Below are 21,195 nucleotides of genomic sequence, written 5' to 3'. Positions count from 1 at the left end.
TAAAATGTATTTTCGCTTTTAGATAAAGAATTTTACAAAAAACGAATTTTATAAAAAATCCTTAAAATTTGATGCAGATTTCAAATCTACTCCCTACATTACAATTCCGGAAAACTTATATCTCTTAATACCTACATAGAAAACAGCGCACTTTAGAAGTCTGACCAAGTAATCAAAAATTCTAAACATAAAACAATTAAATGTGAAGAAGAAAAATCTTCCAAAATAAGTATCACGCATTTGTTTTGTGGAGTAGTTTTAATTACAAAACAAGTTCCTTCTTATATTTTTTGTATACATGAATAGTAAATATCATTCATTTAGTGCATGTAACAACAGAGTTTTTGCCAGGGATCTAAATGGATAAGACAATAGCCGATAAATTGATGTACATCCCTAATGATAATACACAAAATTACCTCTTCTGTAGATTACAATTAGTGGTTGAAACGTTTGTAAACTCAACTAAATGAACCAACAAATCAAAAATCAATAAAAGTCCCCAAGGTTGTTAAGTCAACGAATACGAAAACGTTATTATATTACTTTTGGGACTAGTTTAATAAACAGCCCAATGTCCCCTCCCTCCTTGGTTTTTGCAAAAAAAAATATTTCTGAGAATCAGGGAAAAAGAGATTGGTTCAAAAAGAATAAACTTTCAAATTCAGTAACTTCGTATTAATATTTCATATTTTTTCCCTTATAATATAAAACTATCTATAGGTGTTTTTAAAAGCGAAGCTTTTATATAATTAGGGTCGGTCCGTCCGTACGTACGTTACAGACAGTTAGCTCTTTTCGTTAATTTAAACAGGTTAGAATTGCCCTATCGATTCCAAACTTTTCATGGTGATTCCTGTATGATAAATCGGATAATTTTTTATGTTAAAATTATCCGATTTATCTGATTTTTGGAATACTGACTCCTAGGACAACAAAGTACAATGTTATAAGCGAAGCATCTCTATAATAAAGTCCTAAAAATGTAAGTATGTCCTTAAACAATATCCTGTATTTAAGCAGTTATTCAACAAATTTACTTACAATTTGTTTCGATTTTATACATCTATATTATGATTATTCAGTTCTGATACTCTACTAGTGTTAATGTTCGTTTGTCCTACCGTTTCAGAGCATCGCTTTTCTGGATGTTGTCATCCTTGTTTTAAGTTGAATTTAATCTATTTTAAAATAAGGTTTGTATTGTAGAATCTGCCAGCCTCCAGTCGCATATAGTCAAAATTAAAAACTGAATTATTCTAGATCCTGGATGTTGGAGCAGGAACTGGAGTATTATCTGCCAGCCTGCAGACTCATGGATTTACCAACATTGATGCCATGGATGAAGATCTCAGGAATGTCCATTGAAAACACTGACAATTTGATAGATAAATCTTTTAAAACCAGGATTATAGGTTCTTAAAAGTAAAACTAAGGAAAGTCGAGTAGATGGACGAACAAAATAGTTCGTATTAGATAAGATTCTCCTATGTTAGAGTCTTCTTTATGAAACTTTCATGTATTTCTAATCATATATACTTAAGAATGTAGGGACGACCAGGTGAGTACATAGAGTATCTTCACTACTATTCAATTAATAATTTTCATCAACATTAATGACAAACCAGAGCTTTGAACCAGCTGAGTGCCTTGAGGTTGTACAGGAACACCATCTGCCGGGGACTTACTGGACTAAACTCTACAGGTTCAAATATTGATAGATAGATAGATACATCTGAATCAGCTGAGTGCCTTGAGGTTGTAAAGAAACACCATCTGCCGGGGACTAGCTGGACTAAACTCTACAGGTAAGAAACATTGATAGATAGATAGATTCATCTGAATCATCTGAGTGCCGAGAGGTTGTACAGGAACACCATCTGCCAGGGACTCTACAGGTAGAAATATTGATAGATAGATACATCTGAATCAGCTGATTGCCTTGGGGTTACACAAGAACACCATCTACCGGGGACTAGCTGGACAAAACTCTTCAGAACACAAATTGATATTTATGTCCTCTGCGAAAAACAATTATTTAGTATCTTATCCCATTATATTATTTTATATTTTATTAGATAGATTAATTTAAAATATTTGCAGGTTTACGTCAAGATACTTATGATGTTATTGTGACATCCTGTGGTATCTCATCCCATACTATCAATATATTTTGCAGGGGTGCGTGAGGATACTTCTGATGTTATTGTGACATCCTGTGGTATCTCATCCCATACTATCAATATATTTTGCAGGGGTGCGTGAGGATACTTCTGATGTTATTGTGACATACTGTGGTATCTCATCCCATACTATCAATATATTTTGTAGGGTTGCGTGAAGATACTTATGATATTATTGTGACATCCTGTGGTATCTCCTCCCATACTATCAATATATTTTGCAGAGTTGCGTGAGGATACTTATGATGTTATTGTGACATACTGTGGTATCTCATTCCATACTATCAATATATTTTGCAGGTCTACGTGAAGATACTTATGATGTTATTGTGACATCCTGTGGTATCTCCTCCCATACTATCAATATATTTTGCAGGGTTGCGTGAGGATACTTATGATGTTATTGTGACATCCTGTGGTATCTCATCCCATACTATCAACCCAACCAACATTACTGAACTTCTTAGGTAATTGTTTTTACATTTTGTTCATTTTCTTTATATTATTTTATTTAAATATAATACATTCCAAATAATTAAGTTTTTAATCTTGCCCTAAACCAAACCCCTAGAAGCAAAAACCCAAATAAACTTGCAGCTAACCTAAGATTAAGGCCATTTTTTGATGGTTTTAATCCTCGAATTAACATTAGGTTAGCTGATTTTGTTATTTAAAACAAGGATGACAACATCCATAAGTAGCGAAGCACAAAAAATCGTCGATGGGAATACGTACAGGTAGATTTAAAAGGTTTTTACTAAAATCAAGAATAAATTTATTGGATAAAATAGAAATGAAACCTTGTTTTATTTTGCATGATGACGATGGTCAAAGTAAATTATATTAAAGATGCTCATAACAATGGGAAAAATTATTTAAAAGTTTGAAAATTGCATCAAAATAAACAAAGATATGGGGAACTATGTAAAACATATAAAAATAGCCAAAAACCTGATAAAAGGCAGTCTTGCCGTCATGGTTGCTTTATTAAAACGACAAAAAATTTAATTTTTAAATCCTTAACTTAAAAATTTGGAAAATCGGACCATATACACTGAAGATATGGAAAAAAGTGTTAAATATATAAAAATAGCCTAAAACCTGCCAAAAAGGCAGTCTGGCCGTCATGGTTATTTTGTTTAAAAGACGGGAAATTTAATTTTGATATCTATAACTGAAAAATTTTGAAAATCGGACTATAAACACTGAAGATATGGAGAAATATGTTAAATATATAAAAAACAGCCTAAAACCTGCTAAAAAGGCAGTCTGGCCGTCATGATTGTTTTCTTTAAAAGACAGGAAATTTAATTTTGATATCTATAACTGAAAAATTTTTGAAAATCGGACCATAAACACTGAAGATATGGAGAAAAATGTGAAAAAAAATAAAAATAGCCTAAAACCTGCTAAAAAGGCAGTCTGGCCTTCATGGTTGTTCCTTTAAACGACGGGAAATTTAATTTTGATATCTGTAACTGAAAAAATTTTGAAAATCGGACCATAAACACTGAAGATATGGAGAAAAATGTGAAAAATATAAAAATATCCTAAAACCTGCTAAAAATCGGTCCGAACGCCAATGATGTTTTATAGTCAATTGTGCTCCTTAATGATGGGAATGTTGTCAAAAAATTTCAGCATTCTATCTTTTATAGGAGCTGAGTAAATCCCATTTCCCCCATAGCGTTACGGACTGACTGACGGACTGACGGACGGACAAAGTGAATTATAGAGTAGCTTCGCTACTAAAAAAAACATTACGTTTGTAAAATTAAGAAAATAGTGTAGATTAAAAAACTTTAAATACTAATAGAGAAAATACGTAACTTTGAAATAAAGACGGAAGGCTTTACGTACGGACTTGCCTAAGTTAAAGAGTAGCTGAGCTACTAATTATTGTTTTATTTCCACAGGATCCTGAAGCCAGGAGGACATCTGTTCTTCACCATGTACTCTACTTCTGTGGATGTCGGACTATTTGATGTCAACCTGTCTTGCTTTGAAAAGGTTTTTACTTGTTAATAGCGAAGCTTTCTACATTATGGTTGGTCCATCCATACATCAGTCAGTCGGGATAGCTATGATCGTAAATTTAGGTATGTTCAAATCATTAATTTGGCTTGAAGATTCCTTAATATCTAAGTAAAATGTTTACACATTACTCTTACTTTCTTTAATCAATTTGGTGTTTTTAGTTGCGAAACTACTCTATAATTCGAATTATCTTTCCGTCCGTCCATCTGTAAAAATCGGCTAAACTTTTTGTGTAGGTTTTTTTCAAAGAATATGATTTACTTAATAAGTCAGAAGGTCGTTCATGCTCAACAGACAAATACTTATTTTATGCAAAAAACTTTCGTGAATTTTTTATTTTTAGTTATAAATGTATAATTCTTATGTTACTGTACAGGTGCACAGTGTACACTTACTTTATAACTGACTTATTACGTTTGTCATCCATAACTTTTTGTGCTTTGCTACCTTTGGATGTTATCATTCTAGTTTATTCTATTTTAGGAGGGAAAATGTGAGGTGATTAAGAAGGAGAGATTTGTTGACTCCGGCTCTCTTCCTGTTGGAGACTTCTACATTGTTAGGTCTCTTCCAGGTAATCAGGATTTCCAGGTTCGAGATAGGTTTCTGAAAATTGTTAGGTCTCTTCCTGGTAATCAGGATTTCCAGGTTCCAGGTAGGTTCCTGGACATTATCACTGGTATGATATTTTGTCATATGTGCAATAATAAATAAATTTTAGTGGATTTCAAAAAACAGACAAACTTTTTGGAGATTACTGTTCTGGATGCCTGTAATGGTAAGCAATGTAAAATAGTGCCTTGCAGTTTGTTTCTTTATGACTAACGCCTTAAGGGTGCCCTAACCCATCGAGCGTAAGCAATATAACCTAACCTACCCACCCACCCCCCTCTTATTCATCCTTTTATTATTATAATATAAATAAGGGGGGATATTGTTGGTCAGAAGTAGCATTTTTCTAATTGATTTGTATATTCAGGAGAGCTAGCTTCCTACCTGAACAAACCTGTGTCGAAAGCCCTTGAGGAGGCCGTCACTGACATCCTTGTCGATACTGTCGACTACGCCACCAGGTAAACACTATTGAAAATCTTTTGTTATCTCCTGTCAAAAATTGTGCTGTTTTTATTCCTGTTAATTACAGCGAGGTATTATACAAATAAATGCCGAAAAAAACACTAATTTATAAACCTTTCGAGGACCTTTGCGAAGGTACACTGTAAAGGAGAACCATAGCGGTTCAGCGGATGGATATATTATTATTCGGTACACAGACAGACAGATCTTATTACTTTTATATAAGGATAACATGAGACTTTTCATAATAATGTATGCCAAGGACTAAAACTTCCCATAAAATTGTGGAGTGATATCGTTTTCGATATCTTAATGAGCACACAATATGCTTCAATTACATATTAATTTGTTAGGGTGAAGTTCTATGACTCCTGGAGTGAGAAGTATGAAGAGGACCTTGTTGTCATTGGTCATTATACAGGTACAACAGACATAATAAGTTGTAGAGTTGCTGTGTTACTCTAAAAATTTACTTAATTAAACATCATTTGTTTTGAAGTTCTTGACTTCTCATTGTTCTTACAAAAAACAGAGATTTAAACATAAGTTCTTCCATTAAACAAAGATTGGTAGGATAATTATTTTTTCATTAAAATCTTCGAGTCCATTTCTACAATAATGTTTTTGTTTAGGTCATATCAAATGTGTAGAGGCCTTCCTGAAGCTTGTCAAAGAGCTTGACCTTACCCATAACATCCAGGTATATTTCTATCTATCTATCTAATCATATATCTGTCTATCTTATCAACTAGCTATATTCCTGAAGCTATTCAAAGAGCTTGACCTTACCCATAACATCCAGGTATACTTTCTATCTTTCTATCTAATTATCTATCTGTCTATCTTATTAACTAGCTATATTCCTGAAGCTTGTCCAAGAGCTAGACCTTACCCATAACATCAAGGTATACTTTCTATCTATCTATCTAATTACCTATCTGTCTATCTTATTAACTAGCTATATACCTGAAGCTTGTCCAAGAGCTTGACAATAACCATAACATTCAGATACACTTTCTCTCTATCTATCCATTTATTTGTCTTTTTGCATCTGTACTAAGAGTAAGTAACCCTCCCCATTAAATTTAAATTCATGGAGAATGTGTTATAAATGTCTAGTTATGTATATAATGTAGATGGTTTAATATTGATAAGATATATTGCAAACAGAATGCTAAATTAAGATGTGTATAATCCAACCTTGAAAAGTTGAAATATCTAGTTCGATGGTAACTAGACCCCCCTTATTTTCATCAGGTGGTGTCTAGATTCCTTGTAATATCCCCCCCCCCATGAGGCCAGCCCCTTGTTTGTGTTTAAAGTTTGTAATGACAAGATTGATCAAAGTTTGTAATATTAATTATTGGTTCTGTCTCTATTAAAGTTTCAAATTAACCAAATTATCAACAGTAAACGAATATTTGGTAGTTTCCTTCTAGAATTAATTTTTCTCCATTACTCCCACCCCCCACCCTAAACTTCAGCTCTTAAAAGTAGGAATATAAAAAAATATTGTTTTGCTATTTGGGGGAAGAACTAACGCAACTTTTCTTATTTTAGCCTCTTTTTTTAGCTTCTGAGGAGAATGCTCATGAATGCAGCAATCTATTTATAATTCTAGCAGACCAAGATCACTTAAACCCAGTCACTACTAGACAATAAAGTTTAAAATAGATAATTATGAAACAAGTATATTTCATTTTTCTTTATAATTTTCATTTATCTTTTTTAAGCAGGGTTTGGAAAAAGGTTGTTTTGTTGAAATGAAGAATGTAAATCTATCTACAATATTCCTTCTAGCTCAATGCACAAATCATCTCAAAATCTTTACCTTATCATTAAAAAACCTATGGCTATGTGATATTGTTTCTATTTTTGGCATTTTAGCTAATTTTGGATATAGAATTTAATTTCAAGGTTTTCTATAGGAAATGTCTTAAACAAGTCTTTGGTCGTAGAAATAAATAATACAAGGTTTGTGCTTTTCAGTGAAGCTTTTTCAATTTTATTTAAAATTTGATGAGCACTTTATATCAGAACTAGCAACTCTAGTAGATAAATAAGAAGTAGATTCTTCAAAGGGTTGATAATAAAGAAACAGTTTACATAGGATTATGATAAACCAAGCATTTATTGTATCTTAAGCTTATATACATAAAGTATAGATTATATACAGTATTAACTTGCATAACCTTAATTAACTAAGATTTGGTTTGCAGTATATTAGAGATTAATATAGAGTGATAAAAATCAGTGAGGGTGGGTTCATTGGGCTATAAATTATACTGCTACCCAAAGTTTTTCTTATTCATTGGCTCTAAAACCTTTATTGACTTTACTTTATTGAATTTTGATTGGATTGTTCCAGACTTGAAGTGCCTAAACTTTTAACCAATAATTAGAATCTTCAGAGGGTGTAATTCTTTAACATCATTAGGGACGTAAATGAATTTACCGTCGATTTTCTTATCTGTCTGTCTAACCGTCCCTTAAGATCTCGGTAACCACTGAACCGATCGGATTCTATTCTTCAGGGAATATACCTACTGGTTTTGTGGTGGTTTTAGGCTATTTTCTTGGGGGGTATGACACCCCCAACCCCCCAATTTAAAGAAAAAATATTTGAAATTAGTGGTGGCAGCTCCAGTAGTACTAAATTTTTTTTGTATTTGTGTGTCCTTAAAGTTCTTGTAAACGGCTGTTCAGATGGTACTATATTTTCCATAAAAGAATTGTGTTTGGTCTAGAAAAGTTTTATGCTATTTGCCAGGGGGTGTTCGTCACCTTCCCGAAAAGAAATGGCCCTTGGAAAAAAAATACTAAAGAGATTAATTGAATTACTTTTGTTAATAGCTACTCTAAATTATATTTTGTTCTAAAGTTTGAAAGTTTGGCTAACTAGACATAAACAATGCATTTGATTAAACTGGTAAGGGGTATATATAATCAATAGAAGATTTCAACATCCATAAAAGCGAAGTTGTATTATATGTATTATTATATACGAGGACTAATTTGATAAAACCCTTAATGAAATATTGAATTTGATACTCTAGTTTGTTATTTTTTTAAATTCAAAATTGTTATCTTCTTAAAAATGACCTTATAAAAAACAAATGATGATGTTAGTTAAAGTAGTAAGGAATATTGTTTTACGCCAAACACTGGCCCTGGGGCGAAGCTGCTATCTATAATACAAAGGTTAACGATGTCTGTCTGTCCGTCTGAAGCTTAAGATCTCGGTAACCGCTGAACTGAATGGGCTCTACTCTTCAGGGAATATACCTACTGGTCCTGTGGTGGTTTGAAATTATTTTCTTGGGGGGTGGGACACCCCCAACACCCCCCCCCCCCCCCCAACAAAAAATTGATTAAAAAATTGAAAAGAAAGCGTTATGGATAACCCATAAAAATATGGTTCGCAGCATCAAAATATGTTTTTTTTTTAAATATGTTCGAAATAAGTTGTTGCATATCCAATTTTTTTCTTAATTACTAATTAATTTATAGGATGATAACGCGTATGAAAAAGTGACTTATTCTGTTTTGTAGAATAAATTTCCCTTTGTTTGAAATAGCACAAGATAAATTTGTTAAAGTGTTTTCCTAAGTTGAGATTCTTTGTTTCCAATATTATCTATCTATCCATCTATTTTAATCTTTGTATTTCTTTCTATCTATCCAGCTATTAATCTATCTATCTTAATCTAGTCGTTATTATATTTATCTTGTATCAATCCATCTATCCTAAAAATCATCTCTCAGTTTATAAATTTCTCTATTTACATATATTTGTGCATTTATCTATGTGTCTATAAAAGTATCTTTCTATCTATTTGCCTATATATATATCTATCTATCTTTTTATCGATTAAACCAATCAATGAATTAATTCTTTAATTAATTCATCCTTCCACCCGCCTTATTAACCCTCCTCTCATATCTCATATATAAATAATTCTTTCCATCTATTTATCTATCCATTTATCTACTATCTATATATCACTTTGTCTATCTATCTTTAAGTAAACGAGGGAAGAATTTAATTCTTATTTGAGAGAAGCAAAGCACTTCTTAGATTTATTTTTAAATAAACGGATGCAGTAATTTCTATCTATTTTAATCTTAAAATTCTAAATCCATTTTTAGCTCTCTCACAATTCACAGTTATGGAATCTCGACGACAAAGATTTTTTTATCCAATCTTGACAAGTGAGGTGTTTTTGGAAAGAGGAATATATATAGAAAACGCCTATGAAAATTAGAAAATCCGCAGAAATCATATTTGCAAGTTATTTGCAAAAATCTGCAATATTAATTTGCAAAATTAATTTCATGCCTTAAATGACTCATTTAAAAAGAAATCTTTTTATGAAATGTGTTTATCTATAAGTTTAGAACATACTTAAGGCAAAAAAAAATTCTTTAGTGTTACTTTTTTCACCTTATATATGAAAAAAGCAGTTTCTCACATTTTATGATAAAAAAAGGTACAGGAACAAAAAATATGTTTTTTCTTGATGTAAACACAATAATTGGCATAAAATCTATCATCCTAAATGTAAAAATCAGATATAGAATCCTTTTTAGAGCAAAAATAGTGCAAAAAGTAACCAAGACATTTTTGCAAAGTATGAAAATCTGAAGAAAATAGTTCTTTTTGATTTTGATATACATATCAGATAAATGTATATAAAATTAGTGATCAAAAACTATAAAACAAGTTATAACTTTTTCAACCCCATCATTAATTAAAATGCACTTTTAGGTTTACTTATTACCAAAGCAGCACATAAAAACTCTTTTTATTAAGTTATTAAACAAAATAAATTCAAATCAACAATTAGGCGTTTTTTATAATGCAGTAGACCATTTTGTAGTTGGTTTTTTGGCATTTATTTTGTTTAATTACATCATTAAAAGAGTTTTTATGCACTACTTCAGTAATTCTTAAACCTAAAAGTGCAATTTAATCAATGACAGTGTTGAAGAAACTTATAACATGTTTTATAGTTTTTAATCACTAATTTTATATACATTTATCTGATATGTATATCAAAAGCAAAAAGAACTATTTTCTTCAGATTTTCATACTTTGCAAAAATGTCTTGGTTACTTTTTGCACTATATTAGCTCTAAAAAGGATTCTATATCTGATTTTTACATTTAGGATGATAGATTTTATGCCAATTATTGTGTTTACATCAAGAAAAAATCATATTTATTGTTTCTATACCTTTTTTTATCATAAAATGTGAGAAACTGCTTTTTTCATATATAAGGTGAAAAAAGTAACACTAAAGAAATTTTTCTTGCCCTAAGTATGTTCTAAACTTATAAATAAACACATTTCATAAAAAGATTTTTTCTAAATAAGTCATTTAAGGCATGAAATTAATTTTGCAAATTAGCATTGCAGATTTTTGCAAATAACTTGCAAATATGATTTCTGCGGATTTTCTAATTTTCATAGGCGTTTTCTATATATATTCATCTTTCCAAAAATACCTCACTTGTCAAGATTGGATAAAAAAATCTTTGTCGTTGAGATTCTATATCTGTGACAAATAAGAAATAAGGGGAGGGGGGAGGTAGGTATCAATATGTTAGCCAGCTGGGAAAAAAATTTATTAGAGTTTGCAAAAGTCTATCACAATATCCTCTTATTCAATAATTATATCCATTACTTGGACAAACAAACTTCCTCTTTCTTTGTTGGTGAAAAGAATGGTATGAATAAGTTTGTTCTTGTATAAAATACAATATTTAACAACATAAATTCTGCAAATAGCATCGCAAACTTTACTTTAAACGTATTACAGTACAGGGAATTTGGTTTTCCATCCCTATACTAAATATTACATCCCTTCATTGACCTACTTAAAAACTTATTGTTAGAATATAATAACTATAGTTGCTTCCCCTAGCCGCCCTCCCCTAGCCTCTATGGGAGGGCGGGGATATTTCAGGAAAATCACACAAAAATACAAAAAAAAACGAATATAAAAAGGACTAAAGCAGGGAAGAAGCAGTCTGGCTGCAAATATTAATAAATGGTCAAATATGCACTATGGTTAAAAAAATTTACACTAGAAAAAATTAGATCCCTATCTTTTACAACGTTCAAGAAAATCTGTTTTAAAAGTTATTCAGATGGATGGACGGACCGACCCTTGTGGAAGATTAGCATGAGCTATTAAAACAGAGACATAAGAAAGTTTCTGTCTTCTAAAACAGTTTGCAAGCCTATGAAACGGAAAAAGGTTACTAAAAAATTCCAGCTTTAAATGAGGAGGTATGTGAAATAACAAATAATTTCTTGTCCTGGCAGTTTTGAAGGGATAGAATATATTATAAGATGTCGTGATATTATTCAGTTTGAGTTAACATACTTTAATATTATACAATTTTATTTTATATACTAGAATATATTGTTTAGTTTTAGAATAATCTAAAATTTTAAAGAATCTATTTCTACATATAACGATGGTTTGGTCCTTAGCCTCTAGATGGTTCGCCACAGTAGGTGATGTAAAGAACCCAGGTGTTTTTCCTCAAATGACCTTGTTGAGAACAGAGCTCCCCCCCTATTTTTAAAATAAAAGATAACGGGGGAGAGGCCGGTGTATATTTTCATTTGCTTGTTTTTATTATATGTACGGTAATGTTATTTTGGGAACTAGGTAGCCAAGCAGGGTTAAAGCAACGCTGTTATAGGCCTCGCACAAGCACAATAAATAAAAATGATAATTCAGTGAATCTTATAATTGTACATCTTTATATCCGCGGAAAACTGTTTATAATACAGATTATTATAAGATTCTGGATGTGGCTGCCGGCACGGGTCTCCTGGGTGCTGAAGTTACGAAACATGGGTTCGAGAATATCGACAGTTTAGACTCCAGCTTGGGTATGCTGAAACAGGTACATTTTTTTCATTTTTTGCATTAAAGCAAAGTTGATAATTTTCACGAATCACAAGTAAGGTGCATTGTGAGCCCGAAGGGATAGTATTAATCAGGGCTCGGCAGCCGTGAAGAAGCCTTCAATTCAAACACATTTGGATGCTTTGAATATTTTTTTTAAATGACGGATTGCGAAATTTTGGTTAGGTTAGACTTCGAGCTGAGTTGTAAGATAATAAAGGTTGAATTCCCTGAGGCTTACAGGAGCTGACGCACACTGCCAAGCCTTGGTATATGAGACAGGGTTTTAAATAAGTTTGAAAAAGAAAGGTAGATTTCTAAGGTCCACACGTTGGTATGGATAATTCCTCATTTTTATGACGTCACATGGCTGATTTTTGAGACACTTTGTCCAGTTACCATGTAAGTTTATAGGATGATAAACAGACTTTTAAAGAAATAAACACGACGACGTTTATGATAATTGTTTATACATTCTAAAGAAAAATATTTGTAGGCTAAAAAACAGAATATCTACAAGAACTACATCCACGGCCACGTCGACAAGCTTGGCTCCATCCCCGTCAACAACGAGGCCTATGACGTGTTGCTCATGTCTAACGGGTTCGCGCCCGGTCAGATCTACCCAGACTCGCTGCCAGAGTTGCTGCGCGTGTTGAAGCCTGGCGGGTACTTCCTCTGGACCATGAAGGATGGATACCAGACCACTAGTCCTAGGTAAGCTTTACGCGGATTTTAGTGTCCTGAAGGAAAAGGTTTTTGGTTCTCTCGAGCACAGAAAGTCCTCACCCTTACCTTTGTTTTAAAACGAAAATTTAAAAATAAAGGGGGAAAGATAGCTTTTGTTTCTTTATTAATTTACTTCTGGTTAGCCTCACAAGGTGAGATATGCATAGGAGGACCAAATTATCCCCCCCCCCCCCTTATTTTCATTTTATTTCAAAAATAAGGGATGAGGGTTCTGTGCTGAATAGGCACTTTGAGTGAAAACACTATTTTTCTAAGCATTTAATGCATCACTGCAAAGAAGTTAAACGTTGTATTAAACCTTTCTTAACCCAAACTAACCTAACCTAAAGTAAGAATTAACTATTTAATTTCACAGCAGTTTTTATGTGGTCCTTTTTCCATTGGAGGGAAGAGCGTCAGTTAAACAAGTTGCTTTTATAATACTATTATGGAAACAAAGTATTCCTAAAAATTGGACCTGCATCTTTAAGATATTGCGACTTTTTTTTCATAAATCGGTTCTTCAATGTTAATAGCAGTATCATATCCCTCTATATTTGTTAATGTTACTTTGTCCTATTTTATCAATTGTTAGTCTTGGCTTTTATAGATGTTGTCATCCTTGTTTTTACGTTGTAGGTTCGCCATGATGGACCAGATAATCGGAGACTTGGTGAAGGACCAGAAGGCGACCCTGGTGGTTGGACCCATCGTCTTCCTGAAGTACATGCAGGAACCTGGAGACAAGTTCGTACCTGGCAGGTCAGAACCTTAGCGTATATACCTATGCAGACGATTGATAACAACTTAGAGTCACACCTTTTTAGTATGTCATATGACACTGGGGGACATTGGGCTGTGTTGAGTGTCCAAACGTTCTAACCATTAATTGTAAATGTTAGAAGGGGTAATTTGTGAATCATTAACTTATTTGCCTTTATCCTCTCCCTTCAGATCCCTGAAATGGACAAACAACTAAATCTTTGATTGCACGACTTTGACTGTAAGTTCTAAATGTGTTGCGTCTGTTTTAGACCAAGGTATTTTACCTACTCTTACTATTAATGTCGCATCTGACATAGTAGTAGTAGGTACTTTCAATGTCTTTGGTTATGACGTGGTTTTTACTGATATTCGAATCGAGGATGTGTAACAATTTATCATACATTGTCTTATCCCTTATCTTAATGTTTAGGTTCTACATGTTGCGCAAGAACCTGGAGCGTGAATGGGCCACAGGCTCCCCCAAGCTCACAAGAAAGAACTGAAGTTGTTCGACGGCTTCAGAATTCAATATTTCAGCCTCTATAGAACCGCCATTTAATGCCTAAAAGCCATCATTAATGCTGCCTTTTATAACTCTAACTAACTCTTTTTATTTTAATCCATCAATTTCATACTAATCAAAAGCAGTTTTGTGGCTGATTAATGGCGGCTTTTTTGGCAGCTTTGCTGAGGCTGACAAATTCTGATCTACTTAACCTGAACAAATTGCTGAAATTTAAGTAGTAATAAATTTTAATAAAAAAAATGTTTTTTTTTGTGTGTTAATAATTTTTTATTTTATTATTACATTCTAATAAATTTATAATTTTTCTATTAAATGAAATCTTCTAATAATGAACCTAAACCATGGTGACCATAATTGCGCTGTTTTCAATTTGTCAAAAACAAATACATATGTGTGTACATATGATCATAGGGATTAAAAAACAATTAAAGCAAAAAAAATATATTTTATATCATAACAAACCCAAGATTTCTATAATTTTCTACAAATTTATTCGTGGTTCACTTTCAGTTTAGTGAAATTTTCGGGTATAGTCCCTTTCGTGGCAACGCACCGTAAGGGCCGATTCTTCGTATTTTTCACTACTATTTCTATGAGCTGTTTATTACACTAGTCCCCAAAGTTATAAAATAACATTTTCTTTTTCTTTGGCTTAACAACTTTCGGGACTTTAGTAAATTTTGATTGGTCTACTCATTAAGTTGAGTGTTCAAACGTTTTAACCACTATTAAAACCGAAAACTGTGTGTTAACACACAATTTTATTGGTTTATGTCGACTCTATTGTATTAAATAAAAGTGGTCATGAGTGCCATACTACCCTATAAGACTTTATTCTTATTGCAATTATGCCTTATAAATTTTAATGGCGACACTGCTTCAATTACGGGCTTGTGATTCGATGGGGAAAGGAGGGCATAGAAACAACCCCAATTACATTTTAAAATAAAATAAAATTTCAAAAGTATCAATGTAAATCTATAATGAATAATGATGAACTCAATCGGATTAGTGGTTAGCGTGATCATAATGGACAAAAAAACTTTACTACTTTATATTATAGGAAAAGAAAAAAAGTTTATCAGTCACTAAATTAAAGGAACACCCCCCTATAAGTTAAATTTCAAAATTCATGCATTGTTGTGTAGTTGAAAATAAATTTATTTTCATTTTGGTACTTGTGTTTCTGATATATTTCATTATTGTTACATTAATTTTAAAATTTCAAATTAATCCTTTATTCTAATTTTAATGGATAAGTACAAGCAAACAACATACATACATATGCTGGTTAAACGGGTCAGCTAAATTCTAGTTTCTGATTGTGAACATAGCACCCTCGTCCTATCTCAATATTTACTACTAACTAAAAAAGCTTTTTTTTTAAAACTAAATTTTAAAAATAAAATTTTGAATGTAAATTGTATATCGCTTTTCCCTTCGACCGGAGTAGCTGAAAATAGCCTTTTCTATCTGCTGTACAACTTCGGAAATCAGGGAAGAAATAGGCAATCAATTTTCAGTTGATCGGTTAAACAGAAACTCTGTCATTTATACACACAAGGGATCTTAAGGGATAAGACCTTGGTTAAAAAAATAGGACATTACTGGTTTAAAATCAGTGTAGGGTGCTTAGATGTTAATGGATGAAATAATTTCTTTGGTTAGGGGAACATACACAAAAAAGTACATATACACTGAACATCATATGATATACCAACTGCATTATAGGGATTTATTTCCTACATAATACATAAAGTTTTTGGGGAACAATAAATTAACGTCAAAGCTTTTTGAAATTTAGATGCAAATTTGTGCGCGAAGCGCAAATAGTTTTTTTTACATCTAAGTTAATTTTAAGGAGGGGGGGGGGGGAAGTTTATGAACTTGACAGTGACACTCTCTTGGATGTATTAACTGGTGGAGACACCTGTCAATGAGTGTGGACTCTTTAAGTGTTTTGTCTGTAATGGCCCTTCACTTTCCCATCAATGCACTTCCCCGCAATATCCCTTCGCGCCCCTAACTTAGGTATATTATATGTGAGTGTTACATTTTTTTCAACATTTACATAAATAAATGTTTTAAAAGTTTTATCTCTAAATTCTATTTTTACATTTCGAATGAAAAATCCTTTTGTGCTAACAAGAAAAGCAAATCCTATGTAAAAATAACAAGATATCTTTTAAAAGAGAGAAAGATTTTTTGACAGTTTCTTCATTGTTTAATTTGACCGAGTTTGGTACTATACAGTATACATATTTATTTATTTGGTACATATAGTTGGCAATTCTGTAGTGACGTCCAAGGAGAGGAGGAGCGATTATACACACAACAAATTTTGAACCACCACCAATATGAAAATCGTTGAAATTCTGATTAAGCTTTGGACGGCAATCTTTATATAAAAGTAAGAGGATGTAGCAAAGGTTCTCTCCAGCAGCAGAGCCGATATAGCTCTCCTAGAAGATCTTGGAACTGTTTTAGATGGAGGGTATCTACACACTTCATAAAGAAATCGCCCTTTCTAAAAATCCTACCCCTTTGTAAATAAAATTCTTCGTTAAAAATAAAATGGAGAGGTCGACATGATATTCTTCTAGTCAATAAGCTTTTACTCTACAACTCACGTTGTCCTTCTGTCTGTCTATAACGCTTAGATTAACAATGCAATGTCTTCGCGGGAAATACAATCTACTAATCTATTTGGAATAGAGGATAGTGTTTGTATGTTTACTGGTTGAATTCATATGGGATAATGCGAATTCTTTTACGTAAGATTTTCTTTTCTATGAAAAAAAATAGTTTAAATCATATATACTTGATTACCAAGATGTTTGTCGATCAGTCTGTAGGTCCAGCAAGATCTCGTAAACTGCTTGACAATGGTTCCACAATTTTCAGGAAGGTCATACTAATACAGGTCAAGTTTTAGTCTCTATTTAATAAAAATTTTAAGAAATTTGACCCATAGAATTTAAAAAATTTGCTTTTTTATGAAACAAAAAATTTGAAAAGACATATAAGGCTAGAAAAATCACTAGTTTAAAATTTAGTACAACAAAAATGTAGATTGATGACAACCAAATTTGAATTTTTACTCCCACTCCCCCCCCCCCAAAAAAAAGCTTGGACGTCCTTGCCTATATGATATAAAAATTACCCTCCCTAAAAATTTTAAATGTTTACCCCTCCGCAAAAAAAAATTTAAAAAGCTTGGACGCCCTTGATTACGACTATATTGTTTTGAATAAAAGTGGCCATAACTGACAAATTTATAACATGGACACTGGACAGACGGACAGCACTCCAATGATATTAGTACTACAGTCTTTTGTTAAAAATCTGTAGAGTATCATTTTGGTACACCCATCTAATCTATAGATATACCCAGGTATCTAAGGGAATAAGACAATGGCCGATAAATTGATGTATATTCCCAATGATGATACACAAAATTACCTCTTCTTAAGATTAGTGATTTAATCAACTGACCAAACCAATCCATCTAAATTCAATAAAGGCCTCCTAAATTGTTAAGACAACTAAAACTAAAACGTTGGGTACTCGTGGAATGTCCCCACCCTTCCTGGATATACCCTAATTCTATATACTTCCTAAAACCTAGCTATATCATGTTTTCCTAGTACTGAAGACTCAAATTGATTTTTAGCTACAAAAACGTAAATTTTGGATTATTCTTAATCCTTTCTTGGAAACTATTTGAAATATATTTTACATGGATAAACACCAACATATATAAGTTGGAAAGAATTTTAATGTTAGTGGGAGATTTGAAATCAGCATCAAATTTTAAGATTTTTTTTATAAAATTCGTTTTTTGTATAATTCTTTATCTAAAAGCGGAAATACAATTTAAGTTAATTAATTTTGACATCTGTGATTGGTGGATTGAAAATTATCTGCGCTCTGATTGGAGAAGCTTAAGTGTCGCACATCATTCAACCAATTAGAGCGCAGGTAGTTTCCAATCCACCTATCCTATTGGTCAAAATTTATGAACTTAAATTGTGTTTCCGCTTTTAGATAAAGAATTATACAACAAAACGAATTATATAAAAAATCCTTAAAATTTGATGCAGATTTTAAATCTCCCCCTAACATTAAAATTCCTTCCAACTTATATATCCTAATAAACACTGCCATAGGAATGTAGATTGATATTTTAGGTAATTTTGAAATTTGAATAAACAATGAAATATCACAAAGAAATAAATAAAAAGAATTTTAAACTCAAAATTTATCAAGCTTTCCATTTCTCAATGTATTAGTTATTTATTGCATCGTATTATAGACAGCTTTCCGTTGATATTAAAATGAAAAATTGTCTAAAAGACATGATGCTTTGAATTATTTTTCAGAATGGCTGAGAACCGGTTCTAATCTAGTGGATATCAATCGATTTCGAAGCCATACTGGGAAAAATTTACATGATTTTAAAAATTCCAGTGCTTTCAACCATGACAACCCCAACTTGGGAGTAAATTTAATCATTTAGCAACTAAACTGCGAACCAAAAAAAAAGGCAAATCTGAATTTGCAGAATAGCAGCTTTAATATTCATTTAGAATGATTTTACTGTTAATATAAATGTAGATGCATCTTTTGGTTACAAGTTTCCACCATTAATTTTTTATTAATCAGCACCAATGAAGCACAAGATCTTAAAAACAGCATTTTGGGTAAAAACTGGTGAACCAAAAAGATATGCAAATCCAAAACAAATCAATGCAAAAACGATTTTTTTGCACTTTTCTTCTGTTTTAAAGATTGATTCTGATAAATTAACAATTTTTAAAGGGATTTATGCATTAATTATTATGAAATGTAGTATGAGGTAGAAATTAATGATTTTTTAAAATAAGAAATATTAGAAAAAAATAAATTCGAGCCCTATCACTTTAGAGGACAGTTGCGGACCTCCAGTCTTATGGATGAAGCTAAATACATATTAAAAATAATAATTACTCCCAAAAGTATACAAAAATGATTTTTAATGTGTTTAAAAAATTCATTTTAAAACCTTGATTTTGAGGATGATGGCCTTTAAGATGCTCCTATGGGTAGTGATGGTGAGCCAAATGTTATCAAAGTGCATGACTATGATGACAACTTATATATTGAACTATGGTCCAATTTTTGTATTCATAGCAGCCTCCAGCCAAGCAGTATTAAAAAAGAAAAAAATTGCAATTTTAATTACTCCAATGCATAAGGTAAATACTGTCGTTTTTAGAAGATGTTTATATTTCTTGTCTTGAGGCTCCATTGGAGATTGCTATGAATACAAAAAATGGTACATAGGTTGATATTCAAGTTGTTGTAATGGGCATGTACTTAGATAACATTTGGCTCACCATCATCACCAATAGGAGCATCTGAAAGGTCATCATCCTCAAAATCAAGATTTTAAAATGAATTTTTTTAACACATAAAAAAACATTTTTGTATACTTTTCAGGGTAATTTTTATCTTTAACATGTATTTAGGTTCTTCCATAAGACTGGGGGTCAGCAGCTGTCCTCTAAAGTGATAAGGGTTGAATTTCTTTTTTTTCTAATATTTCTTATTTAAAAAATCATTAATTTCTACCTTATACTACATGTCATAATAATTAATGCATAAACCCCTTAAAAAATTGTGAATTGATCAGAATCAATCTTTAAAACAGAAGAAAAGTGCAAAAAAATCGTTTTTCCATTGATTTGTTTTGGATTTGCATATCTTTTTGGTTCACCAGTTTTTACCCAAAATGCTGTTTTTGAGATCTTGTGCTTCATTGGTGCTGAATTATAAAAAGTCAACGGTGGAAACTTGTAACAAAAAGATGCATCTACATATTATATTTACAGTAAATTCGTCCCAAATGAATAATGAAGCTGACATTTTGAAAATTCGGATTTGCCTATTTTTTTGGTTCGCAGTTTATATCACCGCGGCAGTACATTAAGCTACTTGCGGCTGCCTAGCCTTAGTTTTAAAAATTCAATTTAAAGGGATTGACTATTCCTTTTTTCCCTGAGAACCGAGTCAACAAATATTTTATAACATTTGTGGAGAGTGAACAAATTACGTCGTCCAATCTATTTTTCTGTGTACATGAAATCCTTTCCGCTTTATGGTTATGGCTGGTCCGCGGTTTTGGCGTCCGTCCTTTCTTTTGGGTGGGTGTCGGGTTCGAGTATGGAATTTACTACGTCATACGTAATTGATTGATTGATTAGCCATAGTATCTTAGGGTTTGGGCCTAAGTAGTCATGGAGTAGGCTGAGACACTTTTGTCTAGCCACTAGGGCTATCAAGCTCCATGTTCAAGCACATTATGACTTGACCCGCTATCTCATGAGAGCTACTCATTATTACCCCACCCTTGCCGAGTATGGCAGGTGTCCCAATTTAAGTCACCGTAATAAATGACGCTCTCCTCAGAGGAGCTTGGGATAAGGGTAGTACTGATATTATGTACGTGACTATTAAGTATCCAAACTTACCCAATAATCCCCTTCTAACACAACCAGGGGAAGTTGCGTGATTATTATTGCGAATGAATAATTCGAGTCAACACACGGAGAATTGAACTCGAACTCTCACCACCGTAGTTCAGTGTGTTACCACTGAGCCACGGTGCCCCTACGTCATGCGTAATAGCAACTACTGCTGGTATGTCTTGCGGGTGAAACAAATGGTGACAGTAGGAGTATTGCCTTCGTCCGTAAACAGGCGCAATTTATTACAAAGCACAGCTAGGCCTTAAAGACAAGTATGGTGCATCAAAGTGATGGTTGTCTGTGGGATGTTATTTATTATTGTTTGTAGGATATATCAGCGGACCTACATACAGATGAATATCATGTTACTTAAGCAAATGAGATTGATAACGGTATATTTTGACATTAGTTTGAAAAATGGAGGAAAGTAATAACACACCTTA

The 21,195-nt window shown here is 32.4% G+C and overlaps 1 protein-coding gene across 2 annotated transcripts in view; it reads left to right on the top strand.

Moving 5' to 3' along the window:
• Positions 1-14,592, top strand: part of LOC145317371 (uncharacterized) — a 34,829-nt gene extending 20,237 nt beyond the window's left edge. Inside the window, exons 4-16 of one of the 2 annotated variants that reach the window (XM_080158419.1) lie at positions 1,264-1,355; positions 1,629-1,705; positions 2,484-2,532; positions 2,609-2,650; positions 4,100-4,193; positions 4,704-4,794; positions 5,200-5,293; positions 5,651-5,718; positions 5,930-5,997; positions 12,117-12,221; positions 12,720-12,940; positions 13,592-13,714; positions 14,148-14,551. In XM_080158419.1, the coding sequence (XP_080014545.1) occupies positions 1,264-1,355; positions 1,629-1,705; positions 2,484-2,532; positions 2,609-2,650; positions 4,100-4,193; positions 4,704-4,794; positions 5,200-5,293; positions 5,651-5,718; positions 5,930-5,997; positions 12,117-12,221; positions 12,720-12,940; positions 13,592-13,714; positions 14,148-14,220 (1,197 nt within the window). In that variant the 3' untranslated portion in view covers positions 14,221-14,551. Of the gene's footprint in view, positions 1-1,263; positions 1,356-1,628; positions 1,706-2,483; positions 2,533-2,559; positions 2,651-4,099; positions 4,194-4,703; positions 4,795-5,199; positions 5,294-5,650; positions 5,719-5,929; positions 5,998-12,116; positions 12,222-12,719; positions 12,941-13,591; positions 13,715-14,147 lie in introns of both variants that reach the window. The other variant, XM_080158418.1, reaches the window with a different exon arrangement.
• Positions 14,593-21,195: the final 6,603 nt, after the last annotated feature.

The sequence above is a fragment of the Acartia tonsa genome, chromosome 4 (genome assembly GCF_053477335.1).
Source record: "Acartia tonsa isolate MP-2025a chromosome 4, ASM5347733v1, whole genome shotgun sequence".
NCBI classification, from domain to species: domain Eukaryota; kingdom Metazoa; phylum Arthropoda; class Copepoda; order Calanoida; family Acartiidae; genus Acartia; species Acartia tonsa.
This window is presented reverse-complemented; position numbering and strand designations above follow the sequence as displayed.